Source organism: Musca domestica, unplaced genomic scaffold (assembly GCF_030504385.1).
Source record: "Musca domestica strain aabys unplaced genomic scaffold, Musca_domestica.polishedcontigs.V.1.1 14, whole genome shotgun sequence".
Taxonomy (NCBI): domain Eukaryota; kingdom Metazoa; phylum Arthropoda; class Insecta; order Diptera; family Muscidae; genus Musca; species Musca domestica.
The window spans coordinates 9,718,470-9,741,916 of record NW_026712192.1 but is presented as its reverse complement, the minus strand read 5'-3'; the positions used below and the strand labels follow the sequence as shown (position 1 = coordinate 9,741,916).

At 35.6% G+C, this 23,447-nt stretch overlaps 1 protein-coding gene across 1 annotated transcript in view; it reads left to right on the top strand.

Annotated features, from left to right (window-relative positions):
• LOC101890888 (uncharacterized) overlaps positions 1-23,447 on the top strand; it is a 518,720-nt gene that overhangs the window by 451,967 nt on the left and 43,306 nt on the right. Inside the window, exons 20-25 of the mRNA XM_059119171.1 lie at positions 638-1,109; positions 9,894-10,032; positions 10,173-10,248; positions 10,326-10,444; positions 10,521-10,735; positions 18,880-19,122. Of these exons, the coding sequence (XP_058975154.1) occupies positions 638-1,109; positions 9,894-10,032; positions 10,173-10,248; positions 10,326-10,444; positions 10,521-10,735; positions 18,880-19,122 (1,264 nt within the window). The remainder of the gene's footprint in view (positions 1-637; positions 1,110-9,893; positions 10,033-10,172; positions 10,249-10,325; positions 10,445-10,520; positions 10,736-18,879; positions 19,123-23,447) is intronic.

The following is a 23,447-nucleotide window of genomic DNA, read 5'->3' as shown; positions in this document are numbered from 1 at the left end:
ATCTATGACGAATATTTAGGGATGTTACAAACGGAATGACAAAGTTAATATACCCTCCTTTCCAAGATGGAGGGTATAATTATATTGTACGATTTTGTACCTTTTATTATTTTTCGTACCCTTTGAAGTATGAATATTGAAGAAATGGGCTTAATTCAGTCCTTTGCAATTAGAGTTACGTTCATGTAAAATTTATCTATAACAAACATCTAGCTCATTCCAATCCAATGTTTAAATGTTGAATATCGGGAGGCTCCATTGAAAAGGAGCGCTACAAAAACTTGGCCAAATTTCTCTCCGAAAATATGACAAAGTTTACTTGAATTTTGCGATTTTTGAACGAATATAGACATCACGTATGGGCCTAACCACATTTTACAATTTTGAGGGCACAGGTACACAACCATCTCTCAAAAATATTTTACTGCCCTCCAAATTTTAAATCAGTAAAATTTCTCATCTCTCAATACTAAATTTTAAAACGATGGCATCCTCATTGCCATCTCGCACAAATAGATTAGGTTAATATTTCCAAAAATATTATCATTTAAATTATTTCAATTTCGCCCAAGCTATTCCATTCATAATGTGTTTAAAGTAAAATCATCTCCCCTTCTTCTTCATCTTCTTATTTCAGGTTTATGATAATTACGCCGACAATAATGGCACCAAATGGCAACTATGCAAATTTCAAAATGCAAATGTCCACACTGGCAGTCCCATTGAGGATAGCAGCTATTTAACCACCAACAACCATATGCAACAGCCAACTGACTATTTTCTGGGTAGCAGCAGCAGCAGCAGCATCAGCAGTACTAGCGCTAATGATTTCCATCTCAACAATGACGTAGTGTTTGATAGCCATCTGCTGGCTGGGGCTGGCGGTGGCAGCAACGGCCACATGGAGACAACATCCCCATGGGCATCAACGACAGATGTTGCCGAATTTTTACTACGTCAACAACAGCTGCAGCAACAGTTGTACTACAGTCGGCCGACAGCTCCACCTCCGGTGTATATAACCTCTTACCTGAATACACTGTACATACGTCAGCGTACCACTGCCAAATCCATTGCAAATCTTAATTGTACCGTACGCCTGCAATGGGGTAAGTACTGAATATGAACGAACAGTGAATGCGAACTATTCTTTGCAGTGGAAAGAGTAGTAGTTTTTTTGTGAGAAGTGAAACACATGGACAGATGGACAACTTCATCTTTTTGATGGTTTGTGACACAATGACTGACTGTGTTTGTGCGTTGGTGTGAGTCTGCATCTGGGGAACATTTTAAGTTTGGGCCACTGAATAAATTACATTTACAGTTCATATTTAGTGAAATGTTCATTTCATTGCTGCATAGCTTTATTCTTTTCTTCTGAGCTTGGTTGTGCCATTTATGAGTGTGTTCTTATTTGTTGCTACAGTGGCTTGAAATGGTTTTTGTGTGTAAATGTGTAAAACTTAAAGTTTACAGAAATTAAGATTTTTTCTAAGGTAACTTTAAGATATTTAATTACCTATAACTGTATAATCTAGGAATGCATGAAATCAAGGAATTACCCAGGGGAAATTAGGAGGGACCTATTATATGATAGCCTATACCACTATACATATTTAAAAGAGCTATTCTTAACAAATATCAGTTTATTTTGGGAATTTGTAGAAATTGTATAATATCAGAGTTCGACTCTAGGCAAACATAACCATTACCTACCTCCTTCTGGATTTCCGTGTTACATATATAATAAGCCTAGCAAGGACTTAATACAAATCCTATTATTAGCCCATTATTTTAAAAATGTCATACCACTCGAAATTGTTACTCCTTTTTCCGAAATATTCGACAAGTATTACACCGATTTTTGATGAATTTATTAGGGATATTTAGGATATCATATAGATCCAAATTGTTGTATAGACCCCATAAAACGGCTAATTTTCAGATGAATTTTCTCAAAGTTGGTATTTGGAGCTCGCAATATCCTCTCTAGCAAGTAATGTTTTATGCAGGTCCCCGTTTTTGTGTTCCTCCCATAACACTGAACTATTTTAGGCACATTTTCCCAACGGAACTTTATGGAATTTGGTATTTGGAGTTCGACACAGGTTCTACTTTCTCGGGAAGGCAATTGTTCATGCAAGTCCATTTCTTCGTATAGCTTTTATATAGCGGAACCTCTCGAAACTGGATATTTTGATGATCTATATCTATAAAAGAGGAAAATGTTTGTACGTTTGATTGTTTGTAATTTCTAGACTCAAAAACCGCTGAACATATAAAAGTACCTCCAAAAATGTTTGATTTTGTATGCTCATATCTATTCGGAATTCGGAATTTGCAACGGAAATCGAAATAAATTAATTTGCAAAATTATATTGAAGTCGGTTCAGATCTGGATATAGCTTCTATAAATTTTCGCCTGGTTTTATATATTTCATGTACCAAACGCGATATATATGTCGGATTCAAATGAAATTTGGAATGTGTGGCTAAATTTGGTCTACAAATAAATTTGTAAAATTATATTGAAAAAGATCCAGATCGAGTGTTTTTGATGTACCAAAGCCGATTTACAGGGTGAGATAAATTTTTTTTATTGAATGATAGCAAAAAATGTCGGAAATAGCATCAATTTTTCTTCAAACGGCCAATGAAACCGTCACACGCTGTCCGAATGTTGCTCTGCGGTATTTTGGCCCATTCCCGGCGAAGCGACACTTTGGTATTTTTAAGAGCCAAACTTGTCTTCCAAGATACTCCAGACAAAATAGTCCAACGGATTGGTATCCAGAGATTTGGTGGCCATTGTGCGTTGGAAATGAAGCGAGGAACCTCATTTTGTAACCATTCTTGGGTGGGGCGTATTAAGTGCGATGGTGCTGAGTCCTATTGGAATATCCAAGGTCTGCGGCCAAAATGTTTGCATGCCCAAGGCTTTAATACACCCTCCAGAATATTTTCGCGATAATATTCGGCATTTATTCTGATGCCACGGTCGATTAATACGAGGGGATAGCGACCATCGGCTGTTATTGCGGCCCACACCATCACCATGGCCGGCTCTTGAGTTCTGGTGGCCAACCGAAGATGCACATTTTCAGCTGTCCTCTTTGGCAAGTAAACCCGATCATTTTGTTTGTTTACAAACTTCTGGACAACGAATGTTTTCTCATCTGAGAAAACCAAGTTCGGCAGTTCACCACTTTCGGCCAAGCGAATCTACTTTTTCGGCCACTGCGATGCGGCTTTCGATCAACCAACCATTTCTGCTAATCTTGCTGTTATCTGCCGTCCACTTCCTTGACGTCGGGCTACGCTACCAGTATCACGGTAACGAGCGATGGTACGAGACACAAAAGATTTATTCACATTTAAATGCTGGAATGTCCTAACGATAGCCACTTGTGGTTTTCCAGCCAAATATAAAGAAATCGGACTATCACGCTTAATTCCATCACGAATAACTTTTTTTCTGAAAAATTCTCACCGAAATGCTTTTGTACGCTTGTAAACAATGTAATGAGCTGTCACTAGAATTATTTTAAAAGCTGTCGGACGAGTGGCTTAGAAATGACAGCCTTCTGAATTTGGTTGCAGTTTTTTCATCTCACCCTGTATATCCGATTAGGTCGACTAAAATGTAATATGTTACTGCTTTTCTCATAGTCAGCTGTACGTGGCATGGTCACGTGAGGATGGACCGAGCGATTTGTTTGTTGACTTTTAAAATACAAATAAAATTAATACATAACAAGAACTCAAGCAAAACTGAAAGAATGCTGAGTTATCCTTGCAAGTGGACTATTCCAAAAAGTGGACCAATATGACTCATTTTCTGATCCCTTGGTTCTATATGTAATCCAAAGATCTCTACCGGTATTTGATACCGGACATCAGACTCTGCTCAAAAATACCTCATCCTATCAAAAAAGTATTTTAAATTTGGTGTTAATCGGTTCAGATATAGCTATAGCTCTCAAATATATGTTTTTTTTTTCCGAATTGGGGTTTAAAGTCCCTCACAAGCATAATATGCACTCCACAACAATGATCTTGCGTATCTGATACAGCTCTGAAATAAGTGTATCAAATCTTGTTAAGATCGGTACAGATTTGGATATAGCTCCCATATATATCCTCAACCGATTTCGGGTTAATTGTGCACCAAATAGCCAATATCAGTCCATATGACCCGACACATCCGACCGAATTCAGTCTAGAAGCAAGTACGTTAAATTTGGTGAAAATCGGCTCAGATATAGCTATAGCTTCCATATATAAATTTGATCAGTTTTGGTGTTTAAGTCCCTTACATTCGTAATATGCAATTGGCAACAATGATAGTTGGTACCAGTTATCAGATACAACCAAGAAATAGCTCTGTCGAATTTCAGATTTGGATGTAGATCCCATATATATCTTTATCCGATATCAGGATTATTGTTTACCATATGGCTAATATCAGCCCAAATGAACGGAATCTTGGCAATTGCGACTGAATTCATCCCAAAAACAAGAACCTTACATTTGGTGAAAATTGGTTCAGATATAGCTATAGCTCCCATATATATGTTTCATCCGATATGTTGTGTAGGGTATAAAAAGCACCAAAAATACCCTCTTTTGTGGGTTCAAATTGTCGACCAGGATATTCCTATACATATACCTGAAAATCATGTATTCCGAGGAATCCTAATCTGAAAATTTCCAAAAGTGCGGAAGGATGGGGAGACTTGTCCGTTCTATTTAGGTTACTTTGCGCTGTAAATTTTCAAAACACCGATACACGTGTCTTCTTTTTTGGCTCTACTTACATAATCCGCTAGATTTTCCCCTTAATATTAAAAACAAGTAAAGAAGCTGTAAGTTCGACCGGGCCGAACTTTGAATATCCTCCATCATTTGGTACAAATTTGGTAATTTTCAAAACAATAAAATCCGTTAAAAATTCGGTTAAAATCTTGAAAATACCGAATGTAGCCGTATATTAGGGTCAATACAACAACGTGGGCCTGCATATGCAGTATTTGTCATAAGCTATTGCAATATTCAAATACGAAACTTGAATAATATCTGTTTATAATACAGTTAAAATCATCAGAATACCGAATATAGGGAAGTACCATGGGTTTATAAAATGTGGACTTGCACAGACAATTTTCTGTCATAGGCTGTAGTATTCATTACGAATTTCAAATGCGAAAATTCCGGTGAATGATGCCGCTAAAAACATCAAAATACCGAATATCGGGGCATATCGTTATATGGGGGCTATACGAAGCCGGGGACCTGCACAGACAAATTTCCATCATAGGCTGTAGTATTCATTACGAACTTCAAATGCCAAATTTTAAATACTTCCGGTAAATAATGTCTCTAATATCATCAAAATACCCAATATCGGGAGGTGCCGTTAATTGGAGGCTATACGAAGACCTGGACCTACATGGCTCATTTTCTGTCTTAGACTGTAGTATCCATTACGAACTTCAAATACCAAATTTGAAACAATTCCAGTAAATATTGTTGGTAAAATCTTCAAAATACCGCATATCGGGATTTACCGTTATATATATAAGGGGCCGCACATCAGGAGATACCGTTAAATGGGGGCTATGCGAAGACGTTAACCTACATCACCCATTTTCAATACCGAAAGTTCTGCAGACATAATACACATTTGAGTAAATTTTTATCAACTTACTTCATGTCGTTCCGAAGCTAGAGTGATTTCCACAGACGGACGGACATTGCTAAATCGACATAGAATTTTATGCTGATCACGAATATATATATACTTTGTGGGGTATATTTCGAGGTGTTACAAACGGAATGACAAACTTAATATACCCTCCATACTATGATGGACGGTATAAAAAATAATATTTGTCGCACAGTGTTATAAGTTGTACTGTTTGGTCTTCCTTCCTTCCTTTTAGAATTATCAGCAGAATATTTACACGAATGACGTTTCTATTTTGAAATTTAGAAAATAACCCCCCCCTCGTACTACTCCTATGGAGATGTTGAAAACGCATCTAATTCGAATTGAACAACTTTCCAATATTCCGTAAATTTTAATTCTTTAAAAAGGAAGAATATTAAATTGTATGCCCCTAAAAACTTGTTGCTTCAAATAGTTGTGGTCTGCCATTGCATTTTGTGGCTTTATTGTCCCACAGTGGACGGTACAATGTCTGAGATCCTTGTGGGAGAACACATTTAAAATGTCGTCATGCACTTCTGTTGAGTTGACATTTCATTACAGTTGGATTGTTGACGCACACACACACACACACATGTACAAGAAAAATAAAATTTATGCGCGCACACAAACATACCCACCTGTTCATTCCCATGTTTATTTATACGCTTACCTGTCACTCGGTCCATTCAGTTATTGTTTTTTGTGTTTGTTTGTTGTTACTGTTTGTATTATTTTTACTCATTTGGTTTATTTAATTTTAATTTGCAACAAAAATTCAAATAAAAGTACCGAATTAATTCAATGGAATTTATTATAAAATTTGCAAATGGCATTTGGAAGATGACTAAATGAACTACTGCCATTGCATAGAATTATTGATTAATTTACTTAAATGCAAACATTTGCAAATGGATTTATAGGTTAAATGGGAAATAACAATAATATATGCATTCATTACGAATTTTTGGCAATTTTAGTTTCTAAATCACTAATTATTAATCGGTATTTGATATTTAAGAGCATACATTTTAAAAATGTAGATTATGTTTGCAAGACTTCAACAATACAGAGATTAGGCCAGACAATATTAATATAACAAATTATTCAAATTAATATTAGATTTCATATTGAATTTTTGAGAATTGATATTTAAGGTAAGACCTTAACTGTAGTATTTTCTCTCTTATTGTTTTGTACAATGTTAACACCTAATGAATTGTAATCGATCTAATCTAAACCTCACCCCCGCAATGCATTTGAAATGTAATGCAACCACTTAAAAAACTACACACGAGAGCATGTAATTCACCATGTTCTGCATTCAATTCCCTTTGGCTATTTCATTTAAACGGAGATCTTTGGTAATTAGAAACACTAAATGCCAATGACAACTAATCAAAGGTGATGAGCAGCCGGAATGGGCCTCAGGTTAATAGTAGGGGAGGAATGCAGCATGCTGGTAAACATGTCGAACATGCATTTGTTATTAACTCACATCCTGTATTTGTGGGTCGAACCTGGCTAAAAGCGCTTTAATTTTTCTATAAGTTTAAAGTTGTTATGTACTCGCTTCTACATTATTCGCAGGATATAAATAACACTGTGCAACACAAAACAAGTTAAAAAGCAGTAACTTTGAATACCCTCCACCATTTGGAACGAATGAGATAATTTAAAAAAAAAAAAACGGAAATAAATAAATAATACCCTTTAAATCTTTAAAATACCTAATATCGTAAGGTGCCGATACATGAGGGATAAACGATATTGTGGACATATATAGACAAATCTATGTCTTGGGGTAAAGTACTCACAAATAACTCAATGTGTAGAATTTCAGACAATTCCGTTGAAAAACTTGGCTGGCGGGGGGTACCTATATATACGATATCGTGGACCGATATAGCCCATCTTCGAACTTGACTGCATACAAAAGGGAGATCTCTGCAAAATTTTAGCTTCTATCTTAATTCGTTTTGACTTTAGCGTGATTACAACAGACGGACAGGGCTAAATCGTCGTAGAATTGTACGCTGATCAAGAATATATATACTTTGATGGAAGGTGGAGGGTATAAAAATGGTTCATGAAAAATCCAGTTGATTATGAATGTAGATTTTAAAAGGTTTCTTGAATGATTGATTTGCTTTGAATTTAGAACATGTTTAAATTTGTTCAAATTGGTCATCTTAGGCACGGATTATGGCCTTTAAACGGCCAATGAAAAAAACACACGCTACCCGAATGTTGCTTTGCGGTATTTTGGTTCATTCCCGCCGAAGCGCTTGCTTGAGGTGATCGACACTTTGGTATTTTTTAGTGCCAACTTTGCTTTCAAAATACTCAAAACACAATAGTCCAACCGACTGGTATCTCATTCATTTTTTAACCATGAGATGGAAAAACTTCAACCAACTTCAGACTGCTGTCATTTCTAAGCCACTCTGTTAAAATTATTCCAGTGAGAGCTCATTTTATTGTTTACAAGTGTACAAAAGCATTTTGGTGATAATTTTAGAGAAAACATGTACAAAATCTGTAAGTTCTGCCGGGACGAACTTTGAATACCCTCCACCATTTGGTACAAATTTGGCAATTTTTAAAAAATTAAAATCCATTAAATATTCTGTTAAAATCTTTAAAATACCGAATGTAGCCGTATATTAAGGTCTATACGACAATGTGGACTGCATTGGGAAATTTGAAACAATTCTGGTAAATAATGTCGTGAGTGATTTCCACGGACGGACGGACATAGTTAAATTGACATAGAATTTTATGCTGCTCAAAAATATATATACTTTATGGGGTCTAAAATATATATTTCGAGGTGTTACAAACGGAATGACAAACTTAATATACCCTCCATACAATGGTGGAGGGTATAAAAAGATATTCATTATGGAATTCAAGCGTAATTTCTTTTTTTTTTTTTGGCTGGAAAACCACAAGTGGTTAACGTTAGACAACTCCAGTGAATACATTTTTGTTTCTCGTGAGCTGAATTCGGCAAATATTGAAAAATGAGCTCGGGGTAAAGCCATCGATAGTGCAAAAAGTGCAAGAACTTAAACCACAACAGAAAGAAAATAGATCGAGAGAGCTAAAGAGTTTCTTCGCTTGGCCAAAAGTGGTGAACTGACGAATTTGGTTTTCACCGATGAGAAAACGTTCGTTGTCCAGAAGTTTGTAAACAAACAAAATGATCGTGTTTAGTTGCCAAAGAAGTCAGCTGAAAATGAGCATGTGGTGATGGTGTGAGCCGCCATAACGGCCAATGATCGCTCTCCGCTCGTTTAAATCGATCGTGGTATCAGAATAAATGCCGAATATTATCGCGAAAATATTCTGGAGGGTGTATTAAATCCTTGGGTTTTTGATTGCCCAATATTTTGGCCGCAGACCTTGGACATTCCAACAGGACTCAGCACACGCCACCCAAAAATGGTTACAAAATGAGGTTCCTCGCTTCATTTCCAATGCACAATGGCCACCAAAATCTTCGGATACAAATCCGCTAGACTATTGTGTCTGGAGTATTTTGGAAAGCAACGTTGGCACTAAAAATACCAAAGTTTCGATCACCTTATGCAAGCGCTTCGCTGGGAATGGGCCAAAATACCGCAGAGCAACATTCGGGCAGCGTGTGGCGGTTTCATTGGCCGCTTGAAGGCCATAATTCGTGCAAAGGTGACCAATTCGAACAAATCTAAACTTATTCTAACATTTTTTGCTTTCATTCAATTAAATTAAAAAAAATCATGGCTTTTGTCTTTGTTGCAGTTTTTTTATCTTACCCTGTATATCTATGATATACTCCATCAATGACCCTCATTCCAAATTTAAGAGTTCTATCTCTAATCAGTTCATCTCTATTCTCAACTACAAAGGGTACCATATTTAGTAGCTTTTATTACTTTTCGTACCGTTTTAGTACGAATTTATAAAAACCCAGCCTCACCCAAAATTCCAAGATTCTACTAAATGAAGTTTATATACTAACTTTTATGAATCATGCAATCTTTGTATATTTTACAAATTTGTTGCTCCCTTTCTAATTTAATATTTTACGTGAATTGTGAAGGACAAACTGTAATTTAAAAACGACTATTTTCTCTGCCCTTTTCACCGTTTTCACTCATTCTCAATTTATCTATCTACATATTCTTTTCAATGCTTTCAGATAATAATTACAAAATTAAATTAGCATCAGGGGATTTGAGTGTCGAAGCATGTCAACCGAATCCCTGTCAATACAATGGCAAATGCATAGTCAGCAATGGAAGCAGTTACTGCCAATGTCTGGGCCATTACACGGGAAGGTAAATGCACCATAATAATGCTGTGTAGTTACACACAGCCCGCAAAATCCTGCTAATCCTGCAAAACAATAACTAAAATTTGTATAAACTTATTATCTTTTCCTCTCCTCTCTCTCCCCCGTATACTCATTGCTGCATAGATTTTGTGGTCTGAATATGTGTGAACTGGATCCCTGTGTCTTTGGCAGGTGCGAGCTGACAACAAACAATTTCAAGGTAAATACAATAATAGAGGTTATGTTATGGTTATGTGGTATTTCCTTTGATAATGTAACAAACCATTTAAATCGCAGTGTCATTGTCAACCTGGCTATATGGGCACAACGTGTGAACAAAAACAAAAACCCTGTTCGGAGAATCCTTGTGAGGGTCGTGGTGTCTGCATTGAAAAGAATGGTGGCTTCTTTTGTCGGTAGGTGGCAAACCATTTGAAATCCAATTTTTAATATGTAACTGATATTCTAATTTCCACATTTCCTTTTTTTTAGCTGCTATGCATGGTGGGAGGGACATCGCTGTGAAAAACGTATGCTGCATATACCCTATAAGCCGCTGTCGGAACGCATGCTGCAAGAGCCCTTTTGGCTAGGTCTTATTACAGTATTCGTTGTTCTGGCTGTCATCGGCTTGGTGTGGTGTGCCAAGCGCCATTTTCCGGAGAAAATCGAAAAACTCTTGGCCGAAGAAGCTGATCGTAATCGACGTAAGTTTTATAGAATTTGTTTTTTTTTTTTTTTTTTTCAAATACTCTACGTTAAACACTTAGTTTAAAAGACGCAAGTTTACAGTCATGCTGAACAAAATTGTTGCAATTTTCAGAATAAGAATTAAAAATTAAAAAGTTAAAGGAAAATATATATGGACAACATATTCCAAAAAGTTGAATATCTATTATAGACGGAGCTCTAGAAAGTTTTTATGCAATCCAGAGGTCAAATTTTCTCGGTGTACGAATATAACTCTCCTCTTCTTTATTTAATGTGGATGCGGTCTCGAGATACTCAGGTTTGAAAATTAAGAGTAGGAACCGAAATGCTCGAATTAGAATGAAAGTTTACTTTAAGAATATATGGGCGTTTCCGATTTCATTGAAACTTTGCACATCTTAATGGTTGAATCAGCCTTAGGTTAAATGAAAAAATGAACATCCCTTACAAATGTTAAAAATTTTTAATAGTAAAAACACCCAAAACATGTGCTTCAATACTTTTGGATCCTGCTCCACAAAGGTTTAAAATGTTGAATAATTATAATTCTTATAAAATTAAAATAAGTCCCACAAAATAGGTCACACAAAGCATTACTTTCACCTAAATTATTAGTAATCGGTCCTTCTGATCATTCATAACAAAGGGTCAACATTTTGAATAATAAAAGTGGTAAAAAGTGAAAAAAGTGTTCCATATTTATCAGTCTGAGCACATAGCAATATTTTCGCCTATATTAAACAAATGTGAAAATGTGATATATAGGAGTCCACTAGTTCTGTACTTCCAAAAAATAATAAAGAGCTCATATTCAATGAAGAGAGTACCCGCTATAGTTCGACGTATTTATATAAGACTTTGATCGGTACATCCCCTATTAAAGGTCAAAATATGGAATAATCAGTCAGAATACATTTAGGGTCTACATCTGTCGGTAAAACCGACTAATACGTTCTAATTTATTGCAGAGTACAAAGCTTTGTGGAAAAAAACTAAAAGTGTCGGCCATTTATTTTTATGGCTCCTATTTGCTATTGTACAGCGAAAGTGCTCAGTACAAATCATTATTTCAAAAAGAGCATGTCGCACGAAATATGAAGTTATTTTCTAGCCACTCTAAGCCGATAGAAAAACAAGTAAGCAAAGGCTATAGTCGTGCGGGGCCGACCATGTTATACCCTACAAAACTACAGTATGTTTGAAGCCCCTTATGTCCAAATCCATTTCGCTTTTGAAATTAGGATTTTGACTATGGACATTTGCCCAACATTTATGCACTCCGTCGGGCTGTTAGTTGTTGTAGTCCATTTTACAGCTAAATATAATCCAATGGTCATCCAAAATGCCAGAATTCTTCCCTGTCCTTAACTCTCTTCACAGGCGTGTCGATTGGCTTCAATTGTGTAATCGGAAAAACATTTCTTTTTTTGGTTAATTTTAATAAAAAAGCCAGAAGTTCGCCTTTTGTGTATTTCGGATATCGCCTGTAATTAACGCTGGTATTTTTTCACACAGAGTAATTCATTGTACCCGCTGTCCTAAACTCTAACTTTATGCGAGATTTCGTGTCCTTCGGTTTCTATTTGTGACCTTTATAACGGCTGAAAAATCAAGAAAATTTTTAGTTGCTGGTCCATTTCAACCCCCATCTTTGAAAACAATAGGTCTAGCCCTTCTGAGCCCAACCCTACCCTTGCGAAAATTTTCGTGAGGATCGGACGATATTTGCAATATTTATGTAATATCCCCAACCTGTGTTGTAAGGTGAAAAAATATTACAAAATATTGAAAGTCAAATTGAAAAAATCGCATGCGGTAAAAAATGTGAAAAAATAAAAATTGTCACAAAATACTACAAAATCTATATTAACATCATTATTGGCCTCTTTTCATGCGATTTTTTTAAATTTTATACTTTGATGTCAAGAGGGCATACTGAATATCTATATATCTCCATTCTGGAGATATAAGCATTCTAACTAACATCCCCTTCCTTTGTATATACACATTGTATATATTTCGCTATATATAACCGATATATTTACTATCGGCATCTACGTAACGGTCAGAATTGACCTGTTCGTCTATTTGTGATTTCGCCGGGATTAAAAATATTCGCGGTTTAATGGAAAATTTTACTTTTATTTGACACAAATGTTGTGGCCTATTTCACCCACTAAATATTACCCGATGACCATCAAAATTGGAAGGCTTCTGCCCAGCCCTAAGCTCTAGCCCCATGCTAATTTCCGCTTTGATTGGTATATAATTGCGACCAGTAGAGCAACTGCAAAATACGGAATTTTATCAGTTTTTGGTCAATTTCAACCCCTAAATATTATGCGATCATCTCCAGAAGAAATAGGGTTCTATTCTGACCCTATCTCCACCTCCATTCTAAATTTCGTGAAGATCGGGCCATAATTGCGACCTGTAGAGTGATTACAAATTAACATGGACAGACGGACGGACGGACATACATAGCTAGATCGACTCAGCTCGGCGAGATAGGAAGATCCATATATACTTTCCTATGTGGGAAACCAATATTTCGTGGTGTTACATAATTTTTGGCCCAATCAAACTTATAATACCCCCAACACATAGTGTTGTAGGGTATATTTATAACAACTTTTATGGCCAAAATCGATACATTTGTTAAAATAATGAGTCGGTTAGCCGGGGTGAGCAAAATAATGTTTTGCTACTTGACTATCCTTTCCCTCTGTAATATTTTATTTTTTTATTCACATTTTCTACCGATCTCGATGTCATTTGCAATTTTTAATAAAAATAGCTTGAATACCTTATTTACGATATAGACCCATAGTTACTTTTGAGGATCTTCATAAAATCAATTTCTGAGTCGATTTATGTATGTCAGTCCGTCTGTCCGTCCATGTATTTTTGTAAAAATAAGGCAGGTCACATCTTTTATCCGATTGAGATGAAATTCTGCAAACAATATTTGTTTGTCCCAAAACGAACCCTATTGAATGTTGTGATAATCGGATCAGACTTAGATATAGCTCCCATATATCTTCAACCCATATCAGGATAATAGTGCACCAAATGGCTAATATCAGTCCAAAGGACCTGTATCTGTACATCCCACCGAATTCAGTCTTTAAGCAAGTATATCAAATTTGGAGAAAATCGGTTCAGATATAGCTATAGCTCCCATATATATATTTCATCCGATTTGGGGTTTTAAGTCCCTCACATGAGTAATATCCACTCCAGCAGAAGGATATTTGGCGCCGCACATCACTCAAATTTTATCAAGATTGGTTCAGATTAGGATGTAGCTCACATACAGGGTGAGATAAAAAACTGCAACCAATTTCAGACTGCTGTCATTTCTACGCCACTCGCCTGACAGCTGTTAAAATGATTCCAGTGACAGCTTATTATATAGTTTACAAGCGTACAAAAGCATTTTGATGAGAATTTTCAGAAAAAAACGTTATTCGTGATGTAATTCTAGGGTGTAGGGTGTAATTTCTTTATATTTGGCTGGAAAACTACAAGTGGCTATCGTTAGAGCACTCCAGCATTTAAATGTGAATAAATCTTTTGTGTCTCGTACCATCGCTCGATATCGTGATACTGGTAGCGAAGCCCGGCGTCAAGGAAGTGGACGGAAGAAAACAGCAACATCAGCAAAAATGGTTCGAAAAGTAAAGAAGCGACTTGATCGAAACTCGCGTCGCAGTGGCGAAAAATGGCTCGTGAGCTGAACATATCGCAATATTCCATTCGACAAATATTGAAAAATGAGCTCGGGGTAAAGCTATTGAAATTCCAAAAAGTTCAAGAACTTATACCGCAAGTGCAAGAAAATAGACTGAAAAGAGCTAAAGAGTTGCTTCGCTTGGCCTAATGTGGTGAACTGCCGAATTTGGTTTTCTCCGATGAGAAAACATTCGTTGTCCAGCAGTTTGTTAACAAACAAAATGATCGTATTTACTTGCTAAAGAGGTCAGCTGAAAATGTGCACCTTCGGTTGGTCACCAGAACTCAAGCGTCGGCCATGTTGATGGTGTGGACCATAACAGCCGATGGTCGCTCTCCTCGCAAAAATACTCTAAAGAGTATATAAAAGCCTTGGGCACGCAAACATTTTGGCCGCAGACCTTGGACTTTCGAACAAGACTCAGTACCATCGCGCCATCCAAGAATGGTTACAAAATAAGGTTCCTCGCTTCATTTCCAGCGCACAATGGCCACCAAAATCTCCGGATACCAATCCGTTGGACTATTGTGTCTGGAGTATTTTGAAAAGCAAGGTTGGCACTAAAAAATACCAAAGTGTCGATCACCTCAAGCAAGCGCTTCAACGGGAATTGGCCAAAATACCGCAGAGCAACATTCGGGCAGCGTGTGACGGTTTTATTGGCCGTTTGAAGGCCTAATTAGTGCCAAAAGTGGCCAATTCGAACAAATCAAAACTTATTCTAAAATTTGATGCTATTTCCGACATTTTTTGCTTTCATTCAAAAAAAAAAAAATTAAAAAAAAAGTTTTTTTCTCACCCTGTATCCGATATAAGGTTTATTGTGCACCAAATGGCTAATGTCAGCCCAAATGGACTGAATTTTGGCAATTACGACTGAATTCTTCCAAGAAACCAGTACTTCAAATTTGTAAATCGGTTCATATAAAGCGATAGCTCCCATATATTTGTTTTATTCGATTTGGGGCTTAAAGTCCCTCACAAGTGTAATATGCATTCCACAACAATGATATTTGGTATCAGATAGGAGATACAGCTCCGAAATAAGTGTATTGAATTTTGTCAAGATCGGTTTAGATTTGGATATAGCTCTCATATATATTCTCAACGGCACCAAATAGCCAATATCATTGCAAATGACCTGAATTGTGGAACATCCGACCGAATTCAGCCTAGAAACAAATACGGAGAAAGTCGGTTCAGATATAGCTATAGCTTCTATATATATGTTTCGTCCGATTTGGTATTTAAGTTCCTCAAATTCATAATATGTATTCAACAACAATGATACTTGATAACAGATATTTTATGAAGCAAATTGTATCGAGAACGACTAAGGTTTGGATATATTTTAATCCCATTTCAGGTTTATTGTGCAAATACTGGCTAATATCAGCCCAAATGGAGTGAATTTCGGGGTGCACGTTTCCCTTAGTGCAACTCGGCTCCGATATATATCTTTTTAATATAAACCTTCTCCAAGTGATATCATGCACTCTATAGCAAACTATAACTGCTCTGAAGACAAATGTTGATAGGTGGCATGATCTACTTGAAATAAATTCTTTTGTTACGGGAGCTCTAGAAAAATATAGGGTATCCCATTCGTCTTTTGACGTTTCCTCACTGGTTTTATTACAAATTTATACATTTGTTGATATAAATGAAAGTAAAAAACATTAACCTAGCTCGTTTTTATACCCTACACCACATAGTGGTAAGGGTATTATGTCTTTGTGCATTTGTTTGTAACATGGAGAAGGAAACGAGATAGACCCATAGTTACTTTTGAGAACCTTCATAGAATCACTTTCTGAGTCGATTTATGCATGTCAGTCCGTCTGTCCGTCCGTCCGTCCGTCCGTCCGTCTGTCCATGTATTCTTGTGAACAAAATGCAGGTCGCATTTATTATCCGATTGAGATGAAATTTTTAAAACAATATTTTTTTGGCCCAAGGACGAACCCTATTGAAATTGGTGAGAATCGGATCAAATTTAGATATAGCTCCCATATATATCTTCATCCGATTTCGGGTTAAATGTGCACCAAATATCCACTATCAGTCCAAATTACCTGAATTTTGGCACACCCAACCGAGTTCGGCCTAGAAGCAAGTACATCAAATTTGGAGAAAATCGGTTCAGATATAGCTATAGCTCCCATATATATCTTTCATCCGATTTGATCTTTAAGTCCCTCACATTCCTACTATGCACTCCACAACCGTGATATTTGGTACCAGGTATTAGATGGAGCACAGAAATAGCTGTTTTAAATTTTATCGAAATCGGTTCAGATTTGGATATAGCTCCCATATATATCTTCATCCGATTTCGGGTTAATTGACCACCAAATGGCCAATATCAGGCCAAATGGCCCGAATTTTGGCACATGTGACCGAGATTAGCCTTAAAGCAAATACAACAAATTTGGAGAAAATCGGTTCAGAAACAGCTATAGCTCCCATATATATGTTTCATCCGATTTGGTGTTTAAGCCTCTCACATTCGTAATATGCACTCCACAAGAATGATATTTGGTACCAGATATAAGATATAGCCCAGAAATAGCTGTCTGTAATTTTATCGAAATCGGTTCAGATTTGGATATAGCTCCAATATATATCTTCATCCGATTTCGGGTTAATTGTGCACCAAATGGCCGATATAAGTCCAAATGGACTGAATTTTAGTACATCGGACCAAATTCAGCCTAGAAGCAAGTATGTCAAATTTAGTGAAAATCGGTTCAGATGTAGATATAGCAACCATATATATGTTTCATCCGATTTAGTGTTTTAGTCCCTTACATTCGTAATATTCACTCCACAACCGTGATATTTGGTACCAGGTATTAGATGGAGCACAGGAATAGCTGTTTTAAATTTTATCGAAATCGGTTCAGATTTGGATATAGCTCCCATATATATCTTCATCCGATTTCGGGTGATTGACCACCAAATGGCCGTAATAGCTTCAATTTTGGCAAATCCGACCGAAACCAGCTTAGAAGCAAGTACACCAATTTTAGTAAATATCGGTTCAGATATAGCTATAGCTCCCATATATATCTTTCATCCGATTTGGTCTTTAAGTCCCTCACATTCGTAATATTCACTCCACAGGAATGATATTTGGTACCAGATATCAGATAAAGCCCAAAAATAGTTGATTTTAATGTTATTAAAATCTGTTCCGATTTGGATATGCCTCCCATATATATCTTCATCCGATTTCGTGTTAATTGTGCATCAAATGGCAAATATCAGCCCAAATGCCATGAATTTTCGTACATAAGACCGAATTCAGTCCAGAAGCTAATACGTCAAATTTTGAGAAACCCAGTTCAGAGATAGCTATAGTTCGTAAAATGCACGATAGAATTAGATAGATTTTGATTTTGTACCAAATATCTCATAGAGCTCTGAAATGCCCTGTATAAACCTTTTTACGAGAGCTCTACTAAATATGCATAGTGGTGTAGGGTATCATATAGTCGGCCCCGCCCGACTTTTGAGCTTTCCTTACTGGTTTATTAATTAATTTTGTTTAAGTTTTGTTTAATTTAACCAAAATTTGTATGGAAGACTGTGGCTTGAGTTGCGTCGTCTCAAATTGCGTTGCTTTTTTCCCGTCCCATTGACAATGGGAACAAGTCGGGCCCCAATGTAATGGATTCGCTCAAAGATGAGAAAATAATGTCTATTATTTTTGATAGTAACCCATATCATGAAGTATAGCAACGACTGTAAACTTGTGTACCAACGATTTTGTTCAAATTCTGAAAAAAAATTATTATAATTTATTTGTTTCTTGTAAACTGCGAACATTACAAATATTCGAGTATAAATTGGTATTTTTATAAAATTTCAAAATTTTTTTTTATATCATTATTGAGCAAATTAAGATCCAAAAAAGATTTGTAAATATATTTTTTTTTAATATTCAAAAAAGTGTAAATTGCCACTTACAAGTTATTTTCAAATTTCTAAATTAAATTCTTTTCTACTTTTATTTTTAATAAAATTAATTTTTATTTTTTCAAAACACCTTGTCCTTTGTTTTCAACTGTCAATTTTTTTACTACTTCAACTAATTGTTAAAACCGCTTTTCTTAAACTTCTTTTTCTTCTCTAAATGTCTACTTCTTTTTATTCTTGTACTAAATTCAAATTTTTGAAATATTTATTTTGTGATTGTCTTTCTTTTTTTTCGGATTTCTTTCCATTTCTACCTCTTTCTCTTTATCTATTTATATAAAACACCAAAATCAAACTATACAAATATACCATTTTGCTATAAACTAAATCGGTCTAATTTTTGGTAATGTTTTTTTATGAAATATTTTCTTCTCTTTGTCTACTGTTTTTTCTCTCTTTCTCTTTTTTTCTTAATTCGTACAGCACCTGGTTCAGTACATGGACATCATCATCACACATCACTGCGCGAGCAATTACAATTTACAACTGCCATACCACAAACGACTGTTAATAACGCACCGGGCGCACCGCGGTCCATATTCAACAGATTGGGTATAAGAAAACCATCATTATTGAGCCTCAGCAGCCCCAATCCAGTACCTGGAGGGGGAGGGGCAGCAGCGCGTACATTTTCACTTGACGATCTGTTACGACCGCCTCCCCGACGTAAGATTAGGCTAAATTCTAAATTGAAAAATTAAACAAACAAGCAAACAAAACAAAAACAAAAACGAATGCAAAAAAATTAATTAACAATTAATTAATTAAATCACAATACCAGATATGAGTTGGCAATACTTTGAACTCTTTCAATTCTTTCCCCCTCTTGAAAATGAAAACAAGACTAACTCTTTCTCTTTTCTCTCTCTCTAAACACTAAATTTCACTCTCTCCCCTTTCCTTCTAATTGTACAATTTCACAATTCTGAAAAGAGAAAATCTCTACGTTAACACTCTCGGTGTCTAAATCCCATAAATGTACCCTTTCACTTTGAACATTACTCCCCGCACTATTTTTCTAAGTGTGTGTGTCTCTTCTTTTCCCCCATTCCCTGTAAATTTCTTAACCACATTTACTGACACTTTTAAGAATATTGTGTATACGTATATATTTCGAAATATCTAAATTTTGAATATTTTATCTTGAAAATCTTGATGTTGTTTTGAATACACTCTTTTTTATTAATATTCAATATAAAAATCTTTAAGCTTTGTAAACATAGTACGCATTGCACTCAGAAATTATTTCCTAATATGTGTGACATCACCCCAAATTTCGGCACTACAAAGTGTTTTTAACCCTTTTTGTATTTTTTGAAAAAGAATATATAAAAAAAAATTTTAGCCCCTTCGTCTATGAAATTGGAAAAACTGAAGTACAAAAATAAATCTTTGCAAAACCAAAACCAGGGGAATCAATCTAGTTATTTAGAAAACAAAAACAGGAATATTTTATTAAAAAAAATTATCAAACCTCCTGTGTGTTTCCAATTTAATAAATACAAGGTTTCGAAGCAATTTTTTTTTATATTTTTACATTTTTTAAACAGAAACAAACAAAGAAGCACAATTTCCTCCAGAACTAGGAACCAATTGGATTGTGCGGAAAATTAGGGAAAATAATGTTATATTTTATAACCTCCACCATTTTATTGAGGGTTTATTCACTTTGTCATTCCGTTTGTAACTCCCCGAAATATTTCTAATGGACCCTACAAAGTATTTATATTCTGGATCAGCGCAAATTTCTAAGACGATCTAGTGATGTCCGTCTGTCTATATGTCTGTCCGTCTGCCTGTTGTAATCTCGCTATCTTACGAACGAATTGAGATCGAAGGCTAAAATTTTGCATACATGCATGTAGTTTACCAGTAGGCAGGTTAAGTTCGTAAATGGATCATGTCGGTTCACATTTTCGTATAGCCCTCCCGATACCTCCCGATATTCGGTATTTTCATGATTTGTGCGACATTGTTTACCGGAATTGTAACAAATTTCGTTTTTAAAGTTCGTAATGGGTACTACAGCCTATGACAAACATTTTTGTGTGCAGGTCCACGTCTTCGTGTAGCCCCATATAGCGGTAGCTCCCGATATTCGGTATTTTCAAGATTTAAGCGACAGTATAAACCGGAATTATTTCAAATTTCATATTTAAAGTTCGTAATGGGTACTACAGCCTATGACAAAAATTTGTGTATGCAGGTCCACGTCTTCGGTACCTCCCGATATTCAATATTTTCTTGATTTTTGCGACATTATTTACCGGAATTATTTCAAATTTCATATTTGAAGTTCGTAATGGGTACTACAGCCCATGACAAAAAAATATTGTATGCAGGTCCACGTCTTCGTATAGCCCCATATAACGGTACCTCCCGATATTCGCTATTTTTACATGATTTTAGCGACATTATTTACCGTAATTATTTCAAATTTCGTATTTAAAGTTCGTAATGAGTGCTACAGCCTATGACAAAATTTCGTAAGCTGGTCCACGTCTTCAAGTTTTTTTTAAATTTTTCAAGTACCTTCCGAATGGTGGAGATTAATAAAATTTTGGCCTGGTCGAACTTAGCTGCTTTTTTACTTGTTAATAGTTTAGACTGTTGAATTATTTCAGGTTTTTGGGTACAAATGGTTATTTTCAGCCCAAATAGAAGGAAGCGAGATAGACCCATTGTTACTTCTGAGGATATTTATAGAATCACTTTCTGCGTCGAATTATGCATGTCAGTCCCTCCGTCCGTCCATGTATTCTTGTGAAAAAAATGCAGGTCGCATTTATTACCCGATTGGGATGAAATGTTGCAAACAATATTTGCTTGGCCCAAGGACGAACCCTATTGAAATTCTGATAATTGGATCAGATTTAAATAGAGCTCCCATATATCTTCATCCGATTTGGTATTTTAAATCCCTCACATGCGTAATATGCACTCCACAACAATGATAATTGGTATCAAATGTGAGATACATCCTAGAAATACCTCTGTTAAATTTTATCCAGATTGGATTAGATTTGGATATAGCTCCCGTAACGATTTCTGGATAATTGTGCGATATCCATCCTAATGACTTGAATTTTGGTACATCTGACCGAATTCAGTCTAGAAGCAAGCACATCGGGTTAGATGTAGCTGTAGCTTCCGTATAACAACAATTATACTTGGTACCAGATATGTCATAAAGCTCGGAAACACCTTTACCAAATTAAGCCCAAATGGAGCGAATTTCGGGACGTACGTTTCCATTTGGTGGAACTCGGCTCCGATATAGATTTGGTTATTATCCTACTCGAAGTGAAATCATCATATAGCAATGTTATGTGGTATAAAATAAAAAAAAAGTCTCCGTCAAATTTAGTGAAAATCGATTCAGAATTTGATATGCCTCCCATTAAGTAGTTCCCTCTGAAACCAAGCTGTTCTAAGGCCAAATGTTAATACTTGGTATTATTTACTTCAAATAAATTCTTTTTTACGGGGGCTCTACTAAATATGCATAATGGTGTAGGGTATCATATAGTCGGCCCGCCCGACTTTTGACTTTTTCCTACTGGTTTTAAATGTTGTAGTTCATTAAGATATTTTAATGAGCCAAAAATTGAGGAAAATTACAAGAAAACAGTTAAAAAGCTTTCCGAACAATCTAATTTTGGGGAACTATTTCACAGTTTCAGAGGAATATTTAATTTAGCCTTAGCAGTTCCTAGTTAAAATTGTGCTATAATTTGTCAACATTACAGCAATACTTATACATTTAGGACTTCTCATTGAAGCAGGTTTTAAATATGCCAAAAAAAAAAACAAATTACATTTGTTACGAAACCAAACGTTACAGCAATTGTATGTTTGGAAAAAAGAAATTCAGCCGTTTTCGACACAAAACAAATGCATACACATACCCATTGCGTTAGAGCGCCTTCTCCTGTTACCTTTAAAGTTAGGACACTATTGCCATGCACCAATCCACAATAACTCTCCTGCTTGTTAATGGATGACCCCCGCCCTTGTTCCTTCACACACCCAACTGATATAACCAACAAGACCCTTAAAAATATCAGAACAATTTGCACTAACCAACAATGTAAAAATTGCTTTTTGCACCTGCTTAATACCCCACCCCTGATACGAAAAATGATAGAACCTGGCGTACGATTACGTTATTCATGATTGTTGAAATCCTGGATTTAAAATAAAAGTAGAACGAATATAATGTTTATTCCAAAAAAAAAAAATTAAGTAATATTTAAAATCACTGCGTTTTTATTAAAATATCGATATCTAATTAAAAAAAATAATTTTAGAATAATGAATAATATGTTGGGGAAAAGAATATTAAAACGGTCAGATATGGAATCTTAGCGTTACAAAAACATAGAAGTTTGAATGCAGTTAAACTTTACTTCCAAATATTTCGTGGTGTAATTTGTCTAAATATAACAAAGAACCTTTATAAAACGTGGACAAATAGTGGCAGCAATTTAATTAAAAATAATACTTTTAATATTAAATATTGAGTGAAATATTTTTTTCTAAATATAAAACGAAAGCAGATACTGACAACAAAATTTTGGAACAAAAAATACAAATTACATGTTGAGCTAAGGAAGTGGCAGTTACATTTCAAAATCGGTACATCGTTTAAAATGTCACAAAAGTCTAATCGCAGTCCGATTTGCTTCAAATTTTCATTATGTTTTCTGCTACACCTTAAGAGGGGAAATCAATGTTCACTTTTTTTAACAAGGTTCAAAAATTTCTAAAAAAAATACAAATATCTCGGAACGGGCATCTGATGCGCTCCAAACTTTATTCGTGGTAATATTTTACCGGAGCGAGGAGCAAACATGGAAAAGATTGGCCTTCTGCTTCTTGTGTCTCCCCCCAAATGTCACAATTTTGAATAAATCTGCGTTCGATTTTCTTCAAACTAGAGTATCCCAGTATTAGAATTCGAATAAATGTATGATGTATTTGTCTACTCT